The sequence below is a fragment of the Equus quagga genome, chromosome 14 (assembly GCF_021613505.1).
Source record: "Equus quagga isolate Etosha38 chromosome 14, UCLA_HA_Equagga_1.0, whole genome shotgun sequence".
In the NCBI taxonomy this organism is placed as follows: Eukaryota; Metazoa; Chordata; class Mammalia; order Perissodactyla; family Equidae; genus Equus; species Equus quagga.
Window position 1 is genome coordinate 36602774 of NC_060280.1, and position 16683 is coordinate 36619456.

A 16683-nucleotide genomic window follows, 5' to 3' on the forward strand; every position below is an offset into this window, starting at 1 on the left:
AGGGAGCAGTCTGTGTAAAGGCCATGAGGTGGAATTGAGCTTGATCAGTGTGGCTGGAGTAGAATCACCAAGGAAGTGGTGACAGATAGGTGGAGAGGTAAGCAGGGGCCCAATCAGATCATATAGGTTCTAATAAAGATTATAGATTTATATTTTAAGCTGTTGGAAGGTTTTGAGGTGGGGAATGATGTGATCTGATTTATGTTTAAGGAGAATATCACTCTAGCTGTTGGGTGAAGAATAGACTGGGAGGTGAGGGGGAGCATAGTGTTTCAAGTGGATTATGAGTAGGTGGGAAGAGAACATACTCACCTGCCAATATAAGGTTAGATGAAGTTTCTGATGTAATTTAAATTTGCCAAGGATATTAAATTAGAATTTTACAAGAGCAGATGCAGAATGTCTGCTCAGATTTCCTGTGCTCCTAGAGTCCCTGATATGGGCCTGTAACTACCAGTGATGCTGGACAGCTCCATTCTTGTTTTATTTCGGCCTTTTTATACTTAAGCCTTTCATTGTCATTCCAGAAGAGCTTACATAAGCAATCTATGTATTTCCATTTAAGGTAATATTTATATATCAGGCTTTCTTGATTCTTGAACCAAACTCTGCATTAGTAAGACCATGATGAGGGAGAAAGCCAAATCAGGATCCAGTTGGCCTTGACTGGTTTTGCCTCTGAATTTACAGTGTTATGGAAAGCCCACTACCCTTCACAGGGTAAAAGTAGAAGAAAGGAGATCAGTTAGGGGGCTGTTCAGGAGAGAGTCGATGATGGCTTGTACTAGGTGGAGATGATGGGCATGGTGAGAAATAGTCAGATTTGGGTGTATTTCGAAGGATATGCTGATAGATTGGATATAAGGTATTAGAGAATGAGAGTAATCAAGTATGACTCTTAGATTCTTGGCTGGGCTACTAGGTAGTAAGTTTAAAAGGACTGTTCACAAAGGACAGAGTAGCAGGAAAGGCTTTTCAGAAGTGGAATTTGGACTTTACCTTGAAGGGCAGCCAGGACTTAGATAGACAAAACAGATAAGGAAGGCATTCTATTTGTCTAACATATATTTGAATTATACTGTGTGCATGGCCCTAGGCTAAGGGCTGTAACAGTGCATCAGAAATAGTCTTGCTTTCTGGAATTCGGAAAGTGTTCTGAACCTGCTCAATATAGTACTAAAAGAAGTGACTGAAATTGTGTGTTATCAATTCTTTTTTCTCTCCCATCATTCAACATATGTTTATAGAGTACCTGTTATGTGTCAGGCGCTGTTCCAGGTGCTAGCGTTACATTGGTGAACAGACAAATTATTTCTGCATATTTGCTTGTTTCCTAAACTGGTCTGATTTTTTATTTTTTAAAGCTATGAAAGTCTTGATTCTCTGTTCATTGATTCCCACAATGGCAAGATTAATAATCTACCATATTTGTTAGTGGGATTTCCTAAAATAGTTTTGTAATTTCATTTTTTCTTTCATACTAATTGCATTATGGAGACATATATGCCAAAGATTTAATTTTTGTGATTACCAACTGAATGACAATCTTATCTCATTAAATGGTGTCTTACTGTGTTCAGGTTGCTGTGATTAAATATCATTGACTGGGTTGGTGGCTTAAACAACAGAAATTTATTTTTTCACAGTTTTCAGGCTGGAAGTCCCAGATCAAGGTCTGGCAGGGTCTGTTTCTAGGAAGGACTCTCTTTCTGGCTTGGAGACGGCTGTCTTCTTGCTGCATCCTCACACCGGGGAGAGAGAGTGAGCGAGTTCTCTGGCGTCTCTTCTCATAAGGGTACTGATCCCATTGGACCAGGGCTCCACCCTCGTGACCTAATATAACCCTAATTACCTTCCAAGGGCTCCATCTCCAAACACCCTCACTTTGAGGGTTAGGGCTTCAACATATGGATTTTGAGGAGATACAAACATTGAGTTATGAACTCATTAACCATTTGTTTAACCATTATTCATAACTCATCATAACTCATAACTCATTGAGTTATGAACAAATGGTTAAACATTACTCCCAATTAGTGAGTAAAAGTGGGAATGTTTCTTCCTCTCAAGGGGATATGTGATTAGGTTGAAGCAAATGGATATCTAGGAGCTCGCAGGACAGTGACTTACATGACTTATATAACACTTATCTCAGTGTTATAATTATTGATGGTCAGAGAGCCATGGTTTGTACTTATGGGTGAGAAGAACTATTTCAGTGGAGCTCTTTCATAGAAGAAAGGTGAGAAGGATCTGTTTGGCTGAGACTCACCAAAACAAAGGCAGCTGTAGGAAAGTTGAATAGAGCTTGGGCATTGGATTCTGGCTTCGGGGCTTTACCACTTTCTAGCTGTGTTACTCTCTGAGCCCCAGTTTTCTCATCTATAAAAATGAGAATATTAACATAATGTCACTCTTACAGAATTGTTGTAAAGATTAAATTAATCCACTAGAGAATGGGAAGTGCCTTGCCTGTGGTAGAAGCTCAGTAAATGTCAGTTCCCTTCCTCTTGATCTCTGGAAAGTATTTTCAGTTATTCTGGCAGAAAGAACTAGTTGTACCAAAACTATATTCTCTAAGGAAAATTTCTAATTTGTGTCTAGATTTTTAAATCAAAGTTTTAAAAGAGATCCCAGAACATTATCAGGGAGAACCTCACTCTCCAGGGGAGAGTGGAGCCCTCTTTTCTGGTGAGTGCAGCCAAGGGAAGACCTGAAGATGCTGACACAGGGGCTCCCGATAAACAGCCCATCTCAGTCACCCTACACTGAGGTCAGAGTTAATGATCCCTTCAGAATTTTTGGTCATCTTTATTTTAAATAACTTTATTGAGATGTAATTCACATACCATTCAGTTTAGGATACAATTTAATGGTTTTTAGTATATTCACAGATTTGTGCAACCATTACCACAATAAATTTTATAACATTTCCATCACCCCAAAAAGAAACCTCACGTCCGTTAGTAGTCACTCTCCATTACTCCTACCCTCTTCTCCGTTCCCCCGAAACCCCATCTCTAGGCAACTGTTAAGCTGCTTTCTGTCTCTATAGATTTGCCTATTGTAGGCATTTCATATGAACGGAATGATACCATATGTGGTCTTTTGTGACTGGCTTCTTTCACTTAGCACAAAGGTTCATGCACATTTGTAACATGGATCAGTACTTCATTCCTTTTTATTGCCAAATAATATTCTTGTGTGGGTATACCACATTTTGTATATCCATTCATCAGTTGATGGACACTTGAGTTGTATCCACATTTTGGCTATTATGAATAATCCTGCTAAGAACATTCGTGTACATGTTTTCATGTGGAGATATATTTTCATTTCTCTGGGGTATATAGCTAGGTGCTAGAATTACTGGGTCATCTGGTAACTCTATATTTAACATTCTGAGGAACTGCTAAACTGTTTTTCAAAGTGACTGCACCATTTTACATACACACTGACAATGTATGAGGGTTCCAGTTTCTCCACATCCTTGCCAATACTTGTTATTGTTTGTTTTATGGATTATAGTTATTGTAGTGAGTGCGAAGTGGTATCTCATTGTAGTTTTGATTGGCATTTCCCTAAAGATTAATGATGTTGAATATCTTTTCATGTGCTCATTGACCACTAGTGTATCTTCTTTGAAGAGATGTCTATTCACATCCTTTGCCTATTTTTCAACTGAGTTGTTTATCTTTTTATTATTGAGTTGTAAGAGTACTTCCAGATGTAAGTTCCTTATCAGATATGATTTGCAGATATTTTCGCCGCAGATATTTTCTCCTATTCTGTGGGTTGTTTCTTAACTTTCTTGATGATGTACTTTGCAGTGCAAATTTGACAAAGTCCACTTTATCTACTTTTTATTTTGCTGTTTGTGCTTAGATTTCTTTTTGTTGTTTGCACTGAGAATTAGCAGGGACCTAGAACTGCAGAACATCAGCAGTGAGTTTGTAGAATTTGAGTTTCTTCTGAAATTGAGTAAGAGTTATTTGTGAGGGGATCATGTCAGTGAATCTCAAAATTTTTAAAAGATATTTCAGGAAAGATTGAGAACGTGACTAGAACAGTTTCCTGCCGTAGTGTGTTAGCTACAAATGCGCCCTTACACCCTTGCCGTACACTGAGGCTCTCTGGTGCCCAGCTCGGGTGCTTGCTGCTAGTGGAGTTACTATATATGAGGTCACATGCTATTTTCTTATCACTATTTAATTTTATTCCAGGGCGAAACCAGAGGACTAGACAACCTCTTCTTGGGACACTAGATTTTGCCAGAGCACCTAAAGGGGACTGGTTGGTTCTTGTCATTCCAGACTTCCTGGATGAGCATTCTTTAGTGAATTATGTTCAGGGTCACGGCATCATAGAACCCTGTAACCATTTGAGATTTGACTCCTGGCTTGACATTCCTGTCACATGTTGTCCAGCATCCACTCAGTCACCTTCAGTGACAAGGCACTCACGATTGCCCAGGAGGCCCATTACCATCTTTTGACAGTGTTCTTGTGAGGATTAAAATGTGCAAGGTCCTTAGAGTAGGGTCTTGAACCTCATAGATACTCCACAAATACATGATAGCTCTTATTGCTTTTGTTGAAAGTTTCTCCTTTGTTGAGTTAAAATCTCACTTCCTGGAGTTAATCCCCATCCTAGTTCTTACCTCTGATGACCCCGTGGAACATCTCTTTCAAAATATAGCCTTCAGATATTAAAGAAATTGTTATTTAAGCTAAATAGCGATAGTTCTTTTGATATTTTCTTATGTAACATTTTTAAGATCCCCTCTAGTTGCTTGCTAGTAGTTACAGTGGTTCCCAAACCTGTCTGCCCGTCAGAATTGTCTGAGGAGCTTTTACTGAGTACCGACACCTGCATTTGTTGGTTTGGTGTGGGGCTCAAACATGTGCATTTTCAAAAAGCACCTCAGTTGATTCTGATATATGCAGTTTTGAACCTGCAGCTGTAACCTATTGAGAGATAAATCCGTGTGGTAAGTGTTAGAAGTGTAAGTGTTAAATGTACGTGTGAGGTAAGTGTAAGTGTTAGAGAAGAGGCTGTGATTTGCTAACCTGATCCTGAAAGGCAGGGTTTCTCAACTTCTGTACATTGCCATTTTGGGCCAGATACTTATTTGTCAAGGGGGTTCTCCTGTGCATTTTAGGATGTTAAGTAGCATCCCAAGCCTCCACCCACTAGATGCCAATAGCCTGTTCCCCTCACCCACCAAGTTGTGACAAGCAAAAATGTCTCCAGATGTTGCCAAATGTCCTGTTGGGGAGAAAGTTGCTCCTGGTTGAGAACCTCCACAAAGGATAAAAAAATCAGTTTTGATAGTTAGAGAATAGCTGAAAGCAGCTGTCAACACATTTCCTTCTCTCAGTATCCTCTTGCATAGATATTACACGTGACTGATCTTAAATTTGGGGGCTGGATTAGTTCTGGTTTATTTTAAATGAATCAAGCATATTTCTGTTTGTCTAATTTTCTGACCTACTGTAGATTATGCATGGTCCTCTCATATACCACTAGTCCTAAAACATTGCTAGTCTTCTTTAAGCCTTCTTGTTCATAGTATTAATAGTCATAAAAATTTGATATATCCTCCAGTATCAGGAAAAGAATCCTCCACTTTCATATTTCATTGCTTGTTCATTGTAATATTCTGTTACTGATATTTATTCTTCTATGTGTGTGCCACCCTCCCACCATCCCCCTCCCCAAACCACACAGACACTGGCTCTAGAGGAAGAAGATGCTCCAGGACCAGCATCCTGTGAGCACATGAACTGTTATCTATCTAAACTAGGTTCCTATTCAACTCTGTCTTGCAGTGAGAGCTTATAAGAAAATAGTAGAATTGAGACACCTTCTGGAAATTGCTGAGAGCAACTATAAACACTTGGGAGGGATAACAGAAGAAGATGTAAAGCAGAAGAAAGAACGGCTCAAGTCTGAAAGGTACGTCCTCAAAACTTTAATGGTTTATTTTTAGTTAGCTCTCTAATGCCACATCAGAGTTTGTTGACCAACAAATTGTTTTTTCATCCCCACCAAAGGGTATAAGATTACATTCTGTTTTCCTCCTAAGCCCCAGGATGGAGAAGATTTAAGATTTTTTTTAATTGTTGTAAAAATCCACATAACATAAAATATATCATCTTAATCATTTTTAAGTGTACAATTGAGTGGTGTTAAGTACATTACATTTTTGCACAATCTCCGGAACTTTTTTCTTCTTGCGAAACTGAAACTTTATAAGGAGTTAAGACTTTTTTGAGACTACAGCTACTTTGAGCTTTTTAACCAATACAAGTCTTTGGGGTACAAACTCTTGACCTTAGATCTAATTGTAAAGAAAAACTGGGTAAGTATTGGTTTGAAGGATGTCCTTTTGATATTGTTGTTATCTATTAGTTAGATCAGACTCACAATACAACAAAACATAGTTGTATTCCTCCGTCCTAGGGATGATTTTCCCTTCTTATTTGCTGAATTTTAGGCTTCCACAATTGACATTCTTTTTCCTTAGCCCCAGTCTTAATCCTACTCACTTTCATACCAGAGTTACTACTGTATACTCTTAGATTGTCCTCCTTGGGGCCTGACATCCAACCCAACGTGCCTTGGGAATGCTCTTTCCTTCACCAAAGAAACAAAAAAACCTTGGTTCAAGTCACAGCATCTAGAGTAATCATGTTAAAACCTAAGTCAGATAAATCTCACATACTGTTGAGTGAAAGAAGCCAGGCACACAAATGTGTGTAGTGTACAATTTCATTTACAAGCATAGGCAAAACTAATCTACCATGATAGATATATCAGAATTATCAGATATTCACTGCCTATGGGAAGTGAGGATTGCCTGGGAAGAGCATGAGGGAGCCTTCTGAGGTGATGGAAATATTCTATATTTGGTAGTGGTGGAGGATGCAAGGGTTTATACATTAGTAAAAAGTCAATGAATTGTTCACTTGATACTTGTGTATGTCACTCAAAGTAAATTTTACATCATTAAAAAAAAAACAAAACAAGTCTAAGTCAGGTCATGCCATTTCTCAGCTCAGACCCTCTGTTGTCTTCCCATTCACTCAGAGTAAAAGCCTAGGACCTTGGTCTGACGTATAAGGCCCTGTTTGTCCTGGCTCTCTTTTACCTCTCTGACCTACTACTCTCCCTTTTTATACTTTAAACTACTCCAGCCACATTGGCCTCTTCCAATTCACCAGGCATACTTCTGCCTCAGGGCCTTTGCACTTGCTATTCCCTCTGTCTGGAATGCCCTTCCCCTGGATGTCTACTTGATAATTTCTCTTACTTCCTTTAGGACTTTGCTCAGAAGTCCCCTTCTCAGTAAGGCCTTCCCTGGCCACTGTGTATGAAGTATTAACCCCTTAACCCCTTCCTCGACAATGTTTTATATTACTCTTTCTTGCTTTCTTTTTTCTTCCTTACCATTTATCACCTGCCAATATACCATATTTTTACTTATATGTTTACTGTCTGTCTTTTTCCACTACTAAAGTAAGCCCCACGAGGGCAGATTTGACTTGTTTTCTTTGCTACTGAATCCCTAGTGTCTGGCTCAGTGCTGACTCATAGTAAACTCTGAATACATGTTTGTTGAATAAATGATTTCTTTGTTTTATTGGCCCTAAATACAGTGCATGGATGTGTTTCACTATTACCAAAAATAGTTGTTAGTTGATGCTGGAGGTTGACTGAGAACAATTTTTTTTTTGATAGGACTGTCAAAGAGCTGCAGGACCAGCTGGAGTATGAACGACTACGCAGAGAAAAATTAGAATGTCAGCTGGACGAGTATCGAGCAGAGGTGGATCAACTCAGGGAGACACTGGAAAAACTTCAGGTCCCCAACTTTGTGGCTGTGGTTGGTGTCCTTCTTAACACATTTATCTTTCTCATGAAGTAGTATTCAAGAGTAGCTAAGAGTGCAAGCCTTGGACTGGGGCTTTTTGGGTTTGAATCCTGCCTATAACCCTTTTTGGCCTGGACAAATCGTTTAACCTCTCTGTGCCTTAGCTGTAAACTGGAGATAATAAGTTGTACTTTCTAGAGTATTGTATGGATTAGAGAATATATATACGTAACTAAATATATAACTATAGCTATATATATTCACACACATACATACATATATATCCATATATATGTATAGGTTAGAATAGCAGTCTGTTCATAAGTGTGCAGTAATTATTGTTATTATACCATATAGGGAAAAATATTTTTTTATAAGCGGAGTAATCAATAAGAATTCTAAGATAGCTAGAGAGTATGTATATTTTAACATTCAAATAGCCAAAATAAAGAGCTTTGAATGGAACCATGTAAGAAAGCTTCAGCTCCTCAAAAGAGCAGTTTTAAGAGTAGAAAGAGCCAGCATGGAAGTTGGCATAGCATCCCTTTGTTTAGATTACAGAGTAATAAAAACTAACATTTGTAACACTTTACCTTTACAAAGTTCTTTCATATATTATCTTACTGTATGTCATTTGATCTGCCCTCATTTAAGATATGAGGAAACTAAGGCTCAGAGAAGTTCAGCAACTTGTCTAAAGTCACACAGCTAGGGGCTGGGCCGGTGGCACAGTGGTTAAGTGTGCACGTCCTGCTTCAGCGGCCCGGGTTCGCTGGTTCAGATCCCGGGTGCGGACATGGCACCACTTGGCAAGCCATGCTGTGGCAGGCATCCCACATATAAAGTAGAGGAAGATGGACATGGATGTTAGCTCAGGGCCAGTCTTCCTCAGCAAAAAGAGGAGGATTGGTAGCAGATGTTAGATCAGGGCTAATCTTCCTCAAAAAACAAAAAGAAAGATAAAGTCACACAGTTAGTATGGTGGGATCAGTACTCAGTATCTAGCTTTTAACTCCATAGCCTTAGCTCTTTCATAATTCCTGACTGGAATATTATGAACTTAGAATTCAGAATATACTCTAGAATATAGAAAAATGCTTAGAGTGACAAATAAAAAGGACAAATATGTTGAAGGAAGCTAAAAAGAAACTGATGTGAGAAACGGAGAAAAAGAACAAAAACAGAAAAGCAGGTGGAGTATAGAAAATAGAGTGAAAGTGACAGCAAGAAGCGCCAGCGGTGTTGTATTTCTGGCCATCTGGTCTCAGAGGAGAGCATGCTGGAAGTGCCCTGGGGAGATGCTGACTCTCAGTCTCTTCTGAGTGAGGGCAGCCGTGCTGGGGCCCTGTGGATAGCTCATGTGACAGTGTGGGGATTCAGGTACGTTTCATAGTTTCCTTCCACAGGAGAATTCTTTTCTTTAGTCATCTTGCGTTCTAGACCTGTATCACCTCAAATCTGATCTCTAATGAAAACATCCTTGCTCTTTTTTATTTTGCACAAAGTAATCATTAGCCTCTTTAATAACCACTTTTAGAATATTAAAGTAATATATGTGCTTGTCATAAAACATTAAAAACAGGGCAGATGTTCCTCCCCGTGCCGAGTGTCACTCTCCAGAGGGAGCTACTATTAATGGCTTGATGTGTCTCATATCAGACAACGTTCTACTCATCTACAAACACACGTATATATTTCTAGCTTATACAAATTCAAACACTCTCTCTGGGTTTTGGTATCTCACCAGTGCTTAACTTTCCAGGGGATATAATTAATTATAATAATCCATTCTCTTCATTTTTGCAGTGCTCATTTTGTACCACCTTTAGCCCCCAGGGAAACTTGAGTATCGAGAGGCGAATCTGTGCAGCCTCTGTGATGCTGGCTAGAGGACACGCACCTTTCATAACCTCCCACTTACACTCCAAATCCATTCCTTCCCCACCTTGTGGCAGGAGCTCTGCCGACTCCCGCAGTCTCCTCAAAGGCAGGAACGTATGTTGTTCTCCTGCTGCTGGATCTTTCAGGGATCACCAAGCTGCACATCTTCTTTTGAGTCATTCCAAATTGTCTACTTAGAAAATTTTTGTTTCTTAGCTATTTAAAAATATTATTTTCTTGCCCAGAAGAGTCTGTTCTCAGGGTTGGTCTTGATTTCATCCTCTACAGGACATCCTCCCTAGCCCGTGCTCTCTGCCAACCACGTGTAGGCTTTCACGAGAGCCGACTCAAGGTCCGTGTACTCTGGGCCCATCGTTCTTTGCAGTCCTGCTTTAGATTACCCAATTTTTGTAAATGAGCAAATGTCACTGACCTTTCATGGCAGCTGCAACCCTGGCACTACTTATTTTCTCGTGTGCAAAAGTTTTTAAGTCTCAATCTCATCATCTTTAAAATGAGGATAACACTTACCTCATGAGATTGTACTGATGTTAAATGAAATGAAATCCTGTGTAGAACTCCTGAGGTATTTTTGTCTAGTAGTATTCATAGTATTATATTCTCCCTTCTTCATATCCTTTTCTCCTTTTCCTTCCTTCCTTTTCATTTTCTATATTCAGGTTGAATAAACATAGTCAGTGGATAAATGTGTAGAGCCCTATGCATCTGAGAGTAGGAGGGGTTAGTTTATTTTGGAGTCTAAATATATAAAGTATAAATAAAATGAACGTTTCCTTCAGTGCTCATTTATATAGATTCTTCTCGAGAAGCTCTGACTAAACCTTTCTCCTGCCACCTTCTGGTCAGAACCTATGATTGCATGCAACTGTACCTAAGACTTTTACCCCTGGAAAAGAATCTGCAAAAGTATAATTTTTATCCAGAAAAAAATTCTTAGTGTAGTTTCTTAGGATAGTTTGACATATATAATGTAATGAAATAGTTTTTTGATAGTAGTAATAACTGGTTTTGATAATAACTATTTTTATAATGCTTTCTCACATGTTATCTCATCTTAGCCTGCATTAACCTACCTCACCAGCCTTATTTCTTTTTCTCTTCCCCTATATGTAGCCTGTCTTTTCTGGACTTGCCCCACACTTTCCCACCACCCAGCCTTTGTCCATGTATCTTGAAGGCTCTCTATCAGCTCTGCCTCTCAAAATCCTCCAGGAACCATCTCGTTGGTCAACCCTTTCCTAATCCTCCTGATCACATATGATCTCTCCTTTTTTTCACCAAGCACTTTGTCCTGCTCTGAGGGCACCTCATCCTGTGTACTCTAGTTTAATTGGGCACTTACCCTACCTAGAGTATTGAAAATTTAAGGTCCATGAGATCATCTAACGTATCTTAATAAACATCTTCGTCATCATCAACAATAGCTATTGCATACTTGTTCTGTGTTGGGCTGAGTGCTGAGAACTTTGTATCTGGTAGGTGTTATTATCTTCATTTATGGATAAGGAACCAAATCTCAGATAAAATAAGGAATTTATGTAAAGTCACCCAGCTTGTTAGATGGGTAGCCGTGATTTGAACCTCACTGTCTAGCCCAAAGTCCGGGCTTTTAACACCACTTTTTACTGCCATTATAACCCCCGTGCCCTTCCTGTGTGCTCGCTGTGCTTATAAAAAAATTTATTTTGAAAAATCGGTCTTTAAAAACATTTAATGATAGCTCTTTAATAGAGTTAATTTACTTATGAAAATCGAAATATGAAATTTATAATAATTTTGATAATGTTATTGATTGTGCAATTGTACACTTATTCAAACATTTATTTCAAGATGTGTCTTAAGTTTGAAGTTGAGGGTAATACAGCTTCTAAAAGATAACACAGTAGTAGATCTTCGTGACCTTGGTGTAGAGAAAAAATTGATAGATTGGACTTCATTAAAATAAGACTTTAGTTCATCAAAGACAACATTAGCAGATTGAAAAGGCAAGCCAAAGAGTAGGAAAATACCTTCCTTGTAACCAAAATGTATAAAGAACTTATGCAAATCAATATAAAAAAGGCAAACAACCCAGTAAAAAAACTGGGCAAGGTTTGAACAGGCACTTCACAAAAGAAGATATCTAAGTGGCCAATAGACATATGGAAATGTACTCAGAATCATTAGTTATCAGAAATGTAAATTAACCAAACAAGATGCAAGTATATACCACCAGAATGGCTAAAATTAAAATAAAAAAAATGAAATGGCTAAAATTAAAATAAAACAAAATGGTGAGGATGTGGAGCAATTGGAACTTTTATACACCACCGATGGGAGTGTAAATTGGTTTAAGCACTTTGGAAAAATTGTCTGTCAGTATCTATTAAAGCTGAACCTATATGTAGATACCTAGGACTCATTAATTCCTAGTGGAATTAGTATATGTCTCTTAATGTACACAGAGGGGCATCAAAAGACATGTACAAGAATGTTCATATCAGCATTGTTATAAATATCCTCCAAACTAGAAAGAACCCAAATATCCCAGCAACAATAAGAGTAAATACATTTTGATATAATCTATGAATTACTGCTCTACACATCACTGTGGATAAATTTCACAAACATGATGCTGAGCAAAAGAAACTATATGGGGGAGTACTGTAAGATTCCAAGCAGTCCAAAAATAGGTAAAGTAAATCAAGACAGTAGTGCCCAGAAGGAGGCAAATGGAGGCTTCCGGGATACAACCAATGTTCGATTTCTCGATCTCTGTTGTGGTCACGTTGGGTGTGTTCACTTTTTAAAAATTCATCAGGCTGTACATTTTTTTCTTTGTGCTCTTTGGTATGTATACCTAAATAAAAATGTTAAGAAATTTAAACTAGATTGGAACTATAATTTCAGCAGAGGACTATAACTTCAGCAGAGAACTCCAAAACCTGACTCATTTAGGAAGTCATTGGTCTAAAGCTTTGGGCCATGCTTGCTAATCAAGAATGGCCAAACTGGAACTGGTAATATTCCATGACTACTTCCTTGTTGAACCTACGCTTGTTTTCTGCCTGCAAGAGTATGGATCTGGATTGAACTTTGATATGATCTCTGCTGGGTTTCTCTCTGTCCTCTGACCTTCTAGTACATGAACCTGTAATGGTCCTTGGAACAATTCGAGGGCTTAAGTGAGCTTATCCAAGACGAACGTTTAGTCTAGGGAAGATCTAGAAGTTTGTGATATCTCTCTTTTTCTTTCTCTCTCTCTCTGTCTCTCTCTTCGGTTATATTGTTTTGATACTCTATTAAGAAGAGTCTGTTCTACTAATCAAGAAGGTGGGATTTATCTCCTTTTATTTTCGTATGCTTCCCAGAACTCAGATTGCACGGAATTTTTTAAAAACAAGAATTCCATATACCCAAGCAGTAATTTGTAGATATATAACCTCTGTCAACAGTTTTATGTGTAGTATTATTAATCTCTTCAACAAACCTATAAATTCTTTCAGAATAAAAAATACTGGTTTATATTTAAAATATATACATTTTCGCATAGGAGTTTAATTTTTTTTATAGTACTAGACTGCATTTACTCTTAGAATTGCTTTTGATGCCTAAATACCATGATTCATATATTCAATATCTCAGTATTATAGTTCTCTTTTCCTGAGTTTTGGAGCAAACACATGTTAGGGGAGAAATATGTTTTTGGCTATAATTTATGATGAGAAAATGAGTAATCTTGGTGAAGAGCATTCCCCAATTGCAGAAACTTCTGGAATTTGAAAGTTTAGAACTTTCATAGAACACCTACTGGAGGCCTGTTGAGTACCAAGCACATATTTTCTTTTAAACTAGTTGTACAGTAAGACTTGGTTTGATAGAATGAGTTACGTATTTGGTGTTAGTAGAGGCTTTGGTATTTAACCATTATTTCTGGAGTATTTGGGATAATGGCAGCTTACTGGAAGTAACATGTTCACACACTAAAATATGAGTTAAGCTGACTGACCTCATTAGCAGAGGTGTGGGTAGGAAAACCCTGGGGAATGCTAACTCCAGCTGTAGGCCCTCTCCATGGACATATGCTTTGTGCTATTCTTGGAGCCCCTGCCTTCAGATCTGTCTTGGCTAACTGGGTGCAGGGCAGTTTTGAGTGGAAGAATTATTCAAAGATGATTAACATCTAGTGAGCATCCACTGTGTTTCTAGCCCTCTCTTCCTCCTTCCCATAGCATTTATTAAGTGAATCTTCTGTGCCACAATGGATGAGAAATATTCAGAAACAGTAGGTGGTAGGGCAAAGTGGAAAATGAGAGAAGAGCAGTAGAGGGATGTTGTGTGAACACAGAGGAGGGAACAGAGGAGCCAGGAAATGTGATTTCTAGCAGTCTCAGGCTTGCAAAGAATCCAGAGGATGACATACTAACACTTTGTGCATTTTATTTAGCAATATGTATGAAACGTTAGTCTAAGAGAGAAGCAGAAATAAGATGTTCTCTTTTGGAGGTGTCTTAAGTAGAGATAGTACTGGATGGTTTCTCACAGTGCCTTCCCGTCTTGTGAGTCAGTACAGTATTATATACTGGCACTTCAGATTTAAGAACTTATTTACACAAAAAACCCTGAAGGATATTTAGTCTAGAGTTGACAAAATTAGTATGGTTAAATTTTTTCTTTTGGAACAGATACTGTAGAAAATGAAAACGTGTCTAGGATAGAAATCTTATTTCACCCTCTTTTCCTTTGTATAGGAAGATGACTCTTCTTGTGAGTCAAGCAAAGAGAAGAGGCGAATGAAGAAAAAGATGTCTTCCGGGGGAGTTTTTGTGAGAAGGTACTAATCAGTGAAATAACTAAATAAACCTGCTTGATTTTTCGCTTTTATTTTTAAATTGATATAAATGTAAATCTATGTAAACTCTTCTCAGAATTATTCTGATATGCTATTACTCCAATTCTGAAGGCAGAAATATGTTACATAACACCAAAGGGATTGTTAACATTATATGACTCAGTTGTACTCCTCCTCCCAATATACTTTTGATATATTTGTGTAGGCAAGTCAAGACTCTAGATTTATGAGTAATTAATTTTAAAAATATTCACATAAACTTTAAAATACAATATGTTACAGTCTAGTAATCAAAAGAAATCAAGTTCTACATATTAAAATTATTAAAAATTCTCTTATGGCTTCATAAGAGAATTATAATGTTTCTTTTACTTTCTAGAGAATACTACTACTAGTATAGATTTTTAAAAATTTTTTAACTTTTCAAATGACTTGACTTTTAAAGAGCATCTGGATTTGGGAGACAATGCAACCTAAGACCAGTAAGTTTTAGAAAAGGACGCTTTCAAAGTAACAACCCAATATCTCACTCCGGAAAGTTTTACAAAAAAATGAAAATCAGTGCTTGTAAAAAGAAAAGAAAAAACATAATGTGTGTTTGCTAAGAATATCCGTGTAAATAATCTGCTTTAGAATTCAATCATTGTTCTGTCTTCCGAGCTTTATAAGAAAGGAATATAGAGACGAGGTAGATTGGACAGGATAAAAAGCACATGGCTTTATTATTCTTTCTTCCTGTTTTTCCCCCTTGACTTTGCTGACCAAAAAACAACCATGGCATTTTATTTCAGTTCTGACTTCAGTTCCTTCGCTTTTCCTACCCCGTGCCCCTCCTCCTTGACCTGGCAAAGATTTGTGACTCTCTTGGGTCAGTTGTCTAGATCCTGCCTCTCCCTGAAGATCTGATTGCTAGCTTTTGGCTTCACTGGCAGCAGCCTTCTTGCTATACAGCAGACTGCCCATCCTCTAGGCTCTGGCATGTGCCTTACATGGATGCTGAAGGCCATTTTGACCTAGTATTATCAGGACCAGTTTGCTGTAAGCGCGTCTGATTGCTAAGACCAGTTCAGGCTGGTCAAGGGTCTGTAAGCAAGTGTTAAAAAATGGCTTACCCATCCTTTTGATAACCTTTATAGTCTTTATTGTTAGTTTCCCAAATCCAACATTTCCCTCACCTTCTGGGACTACACATGGCCTTACTTTTTCCTTCTAGCCTGGTGACCTTAAAGTTAATCTTAACCCTGGAAATAGTTCGTTGTACTTGCTTCAGTTTTCTAAGGCCACATCTCTAGTCTCTGTACCAGTGACGTAGGAAATACCAGAAGAGTGTTGTAATAGAAGCATGCACCCTTGTGGCAGAGGTTCGCTAGTTGTCCCCAAATATCTGTTCTTCCCTTTTCCCATAGTATTAGGATTTACCTGGGCTTATGGCTGCTCTCCTTTGCAGCTAAGATACCAAGTTGTGGCCAATAGAGTGTGAGCAAAAATGGTGTGTATAACCTTATGGTCAAGCTCCTAAAGGGAAAGGGCTTGCCCACCTCTTGCCCCTTTCTTCTTCTGGAATGTGGATGTGGTGGTGAGTCATTGGGCCTTGTGAATGAGGGCAACACCAAGTAGAACACTAAGATAAGGAGCCTAGGCTCTGACCCCATGGAGCTGACATACCAGCCCTGGAATGCTTACGCTTGGACTGTAAGAGAGAAATAAACTTCTATATTATTTCAGCCACTATTATTTCGGATTTTATTATAACAGCTAAATCTAAATTGTAATATAACCCCCAAATAATGTATATTTAATTACATCACATATATGTATTATTGTCATGTTATATGTAGTGTCTTCCAACACTAACAACCAATTCTCATTTTTCTAGATACCAACTGGGTGTTCGACAATTCACTTCTGACCCTAACTACCCAGGGTTAGTGTCTGACTCCACAGGTTAAGGGCTCAGTCTTACAAAACTGCCCCCACTTCAGACACCATTCACAAGTTCCAGGTTGTCACTGGTATTTCTGTGTATTTGGAGGTTCCTAAACCCCCTCCTCAAGTTCAGTAATTCACTGGAATG

The 16683-nt window shown here is 38.3% G+C and overlaps 1 protein-coding gene across 1 annotated transcript in view; it reads left to right on the top strand.

Annotated features, from left to right (window-relative positions):
• The window catches only part of ANKRD42 (ankyrin repeat domain 42), a gene marked incomplete at its 5' end in the record, with an annotated part of 48972 nt that overhangs the window by 28909 nt on the left and 3380 nt on the right, over positions 1-16683 (top strand). The window contains 4 exons of the mRNA XM_046638234.1: positions 5832-5958; positions 7744-7888; positions 14509-14591; positions 16486-16533. Of these exons, the coding sequence (XP_046494190.1) occupies positions 5832-5958; positions 7744-7888; positions 14509-14591; positions 16486-16533 (403 nt within the window). The remainder of the gene's footprint in view (positions 1-5831; positions 5959-7743; positions 7889-14508; positions 14592-16485; positions 16534-16683) is intronic.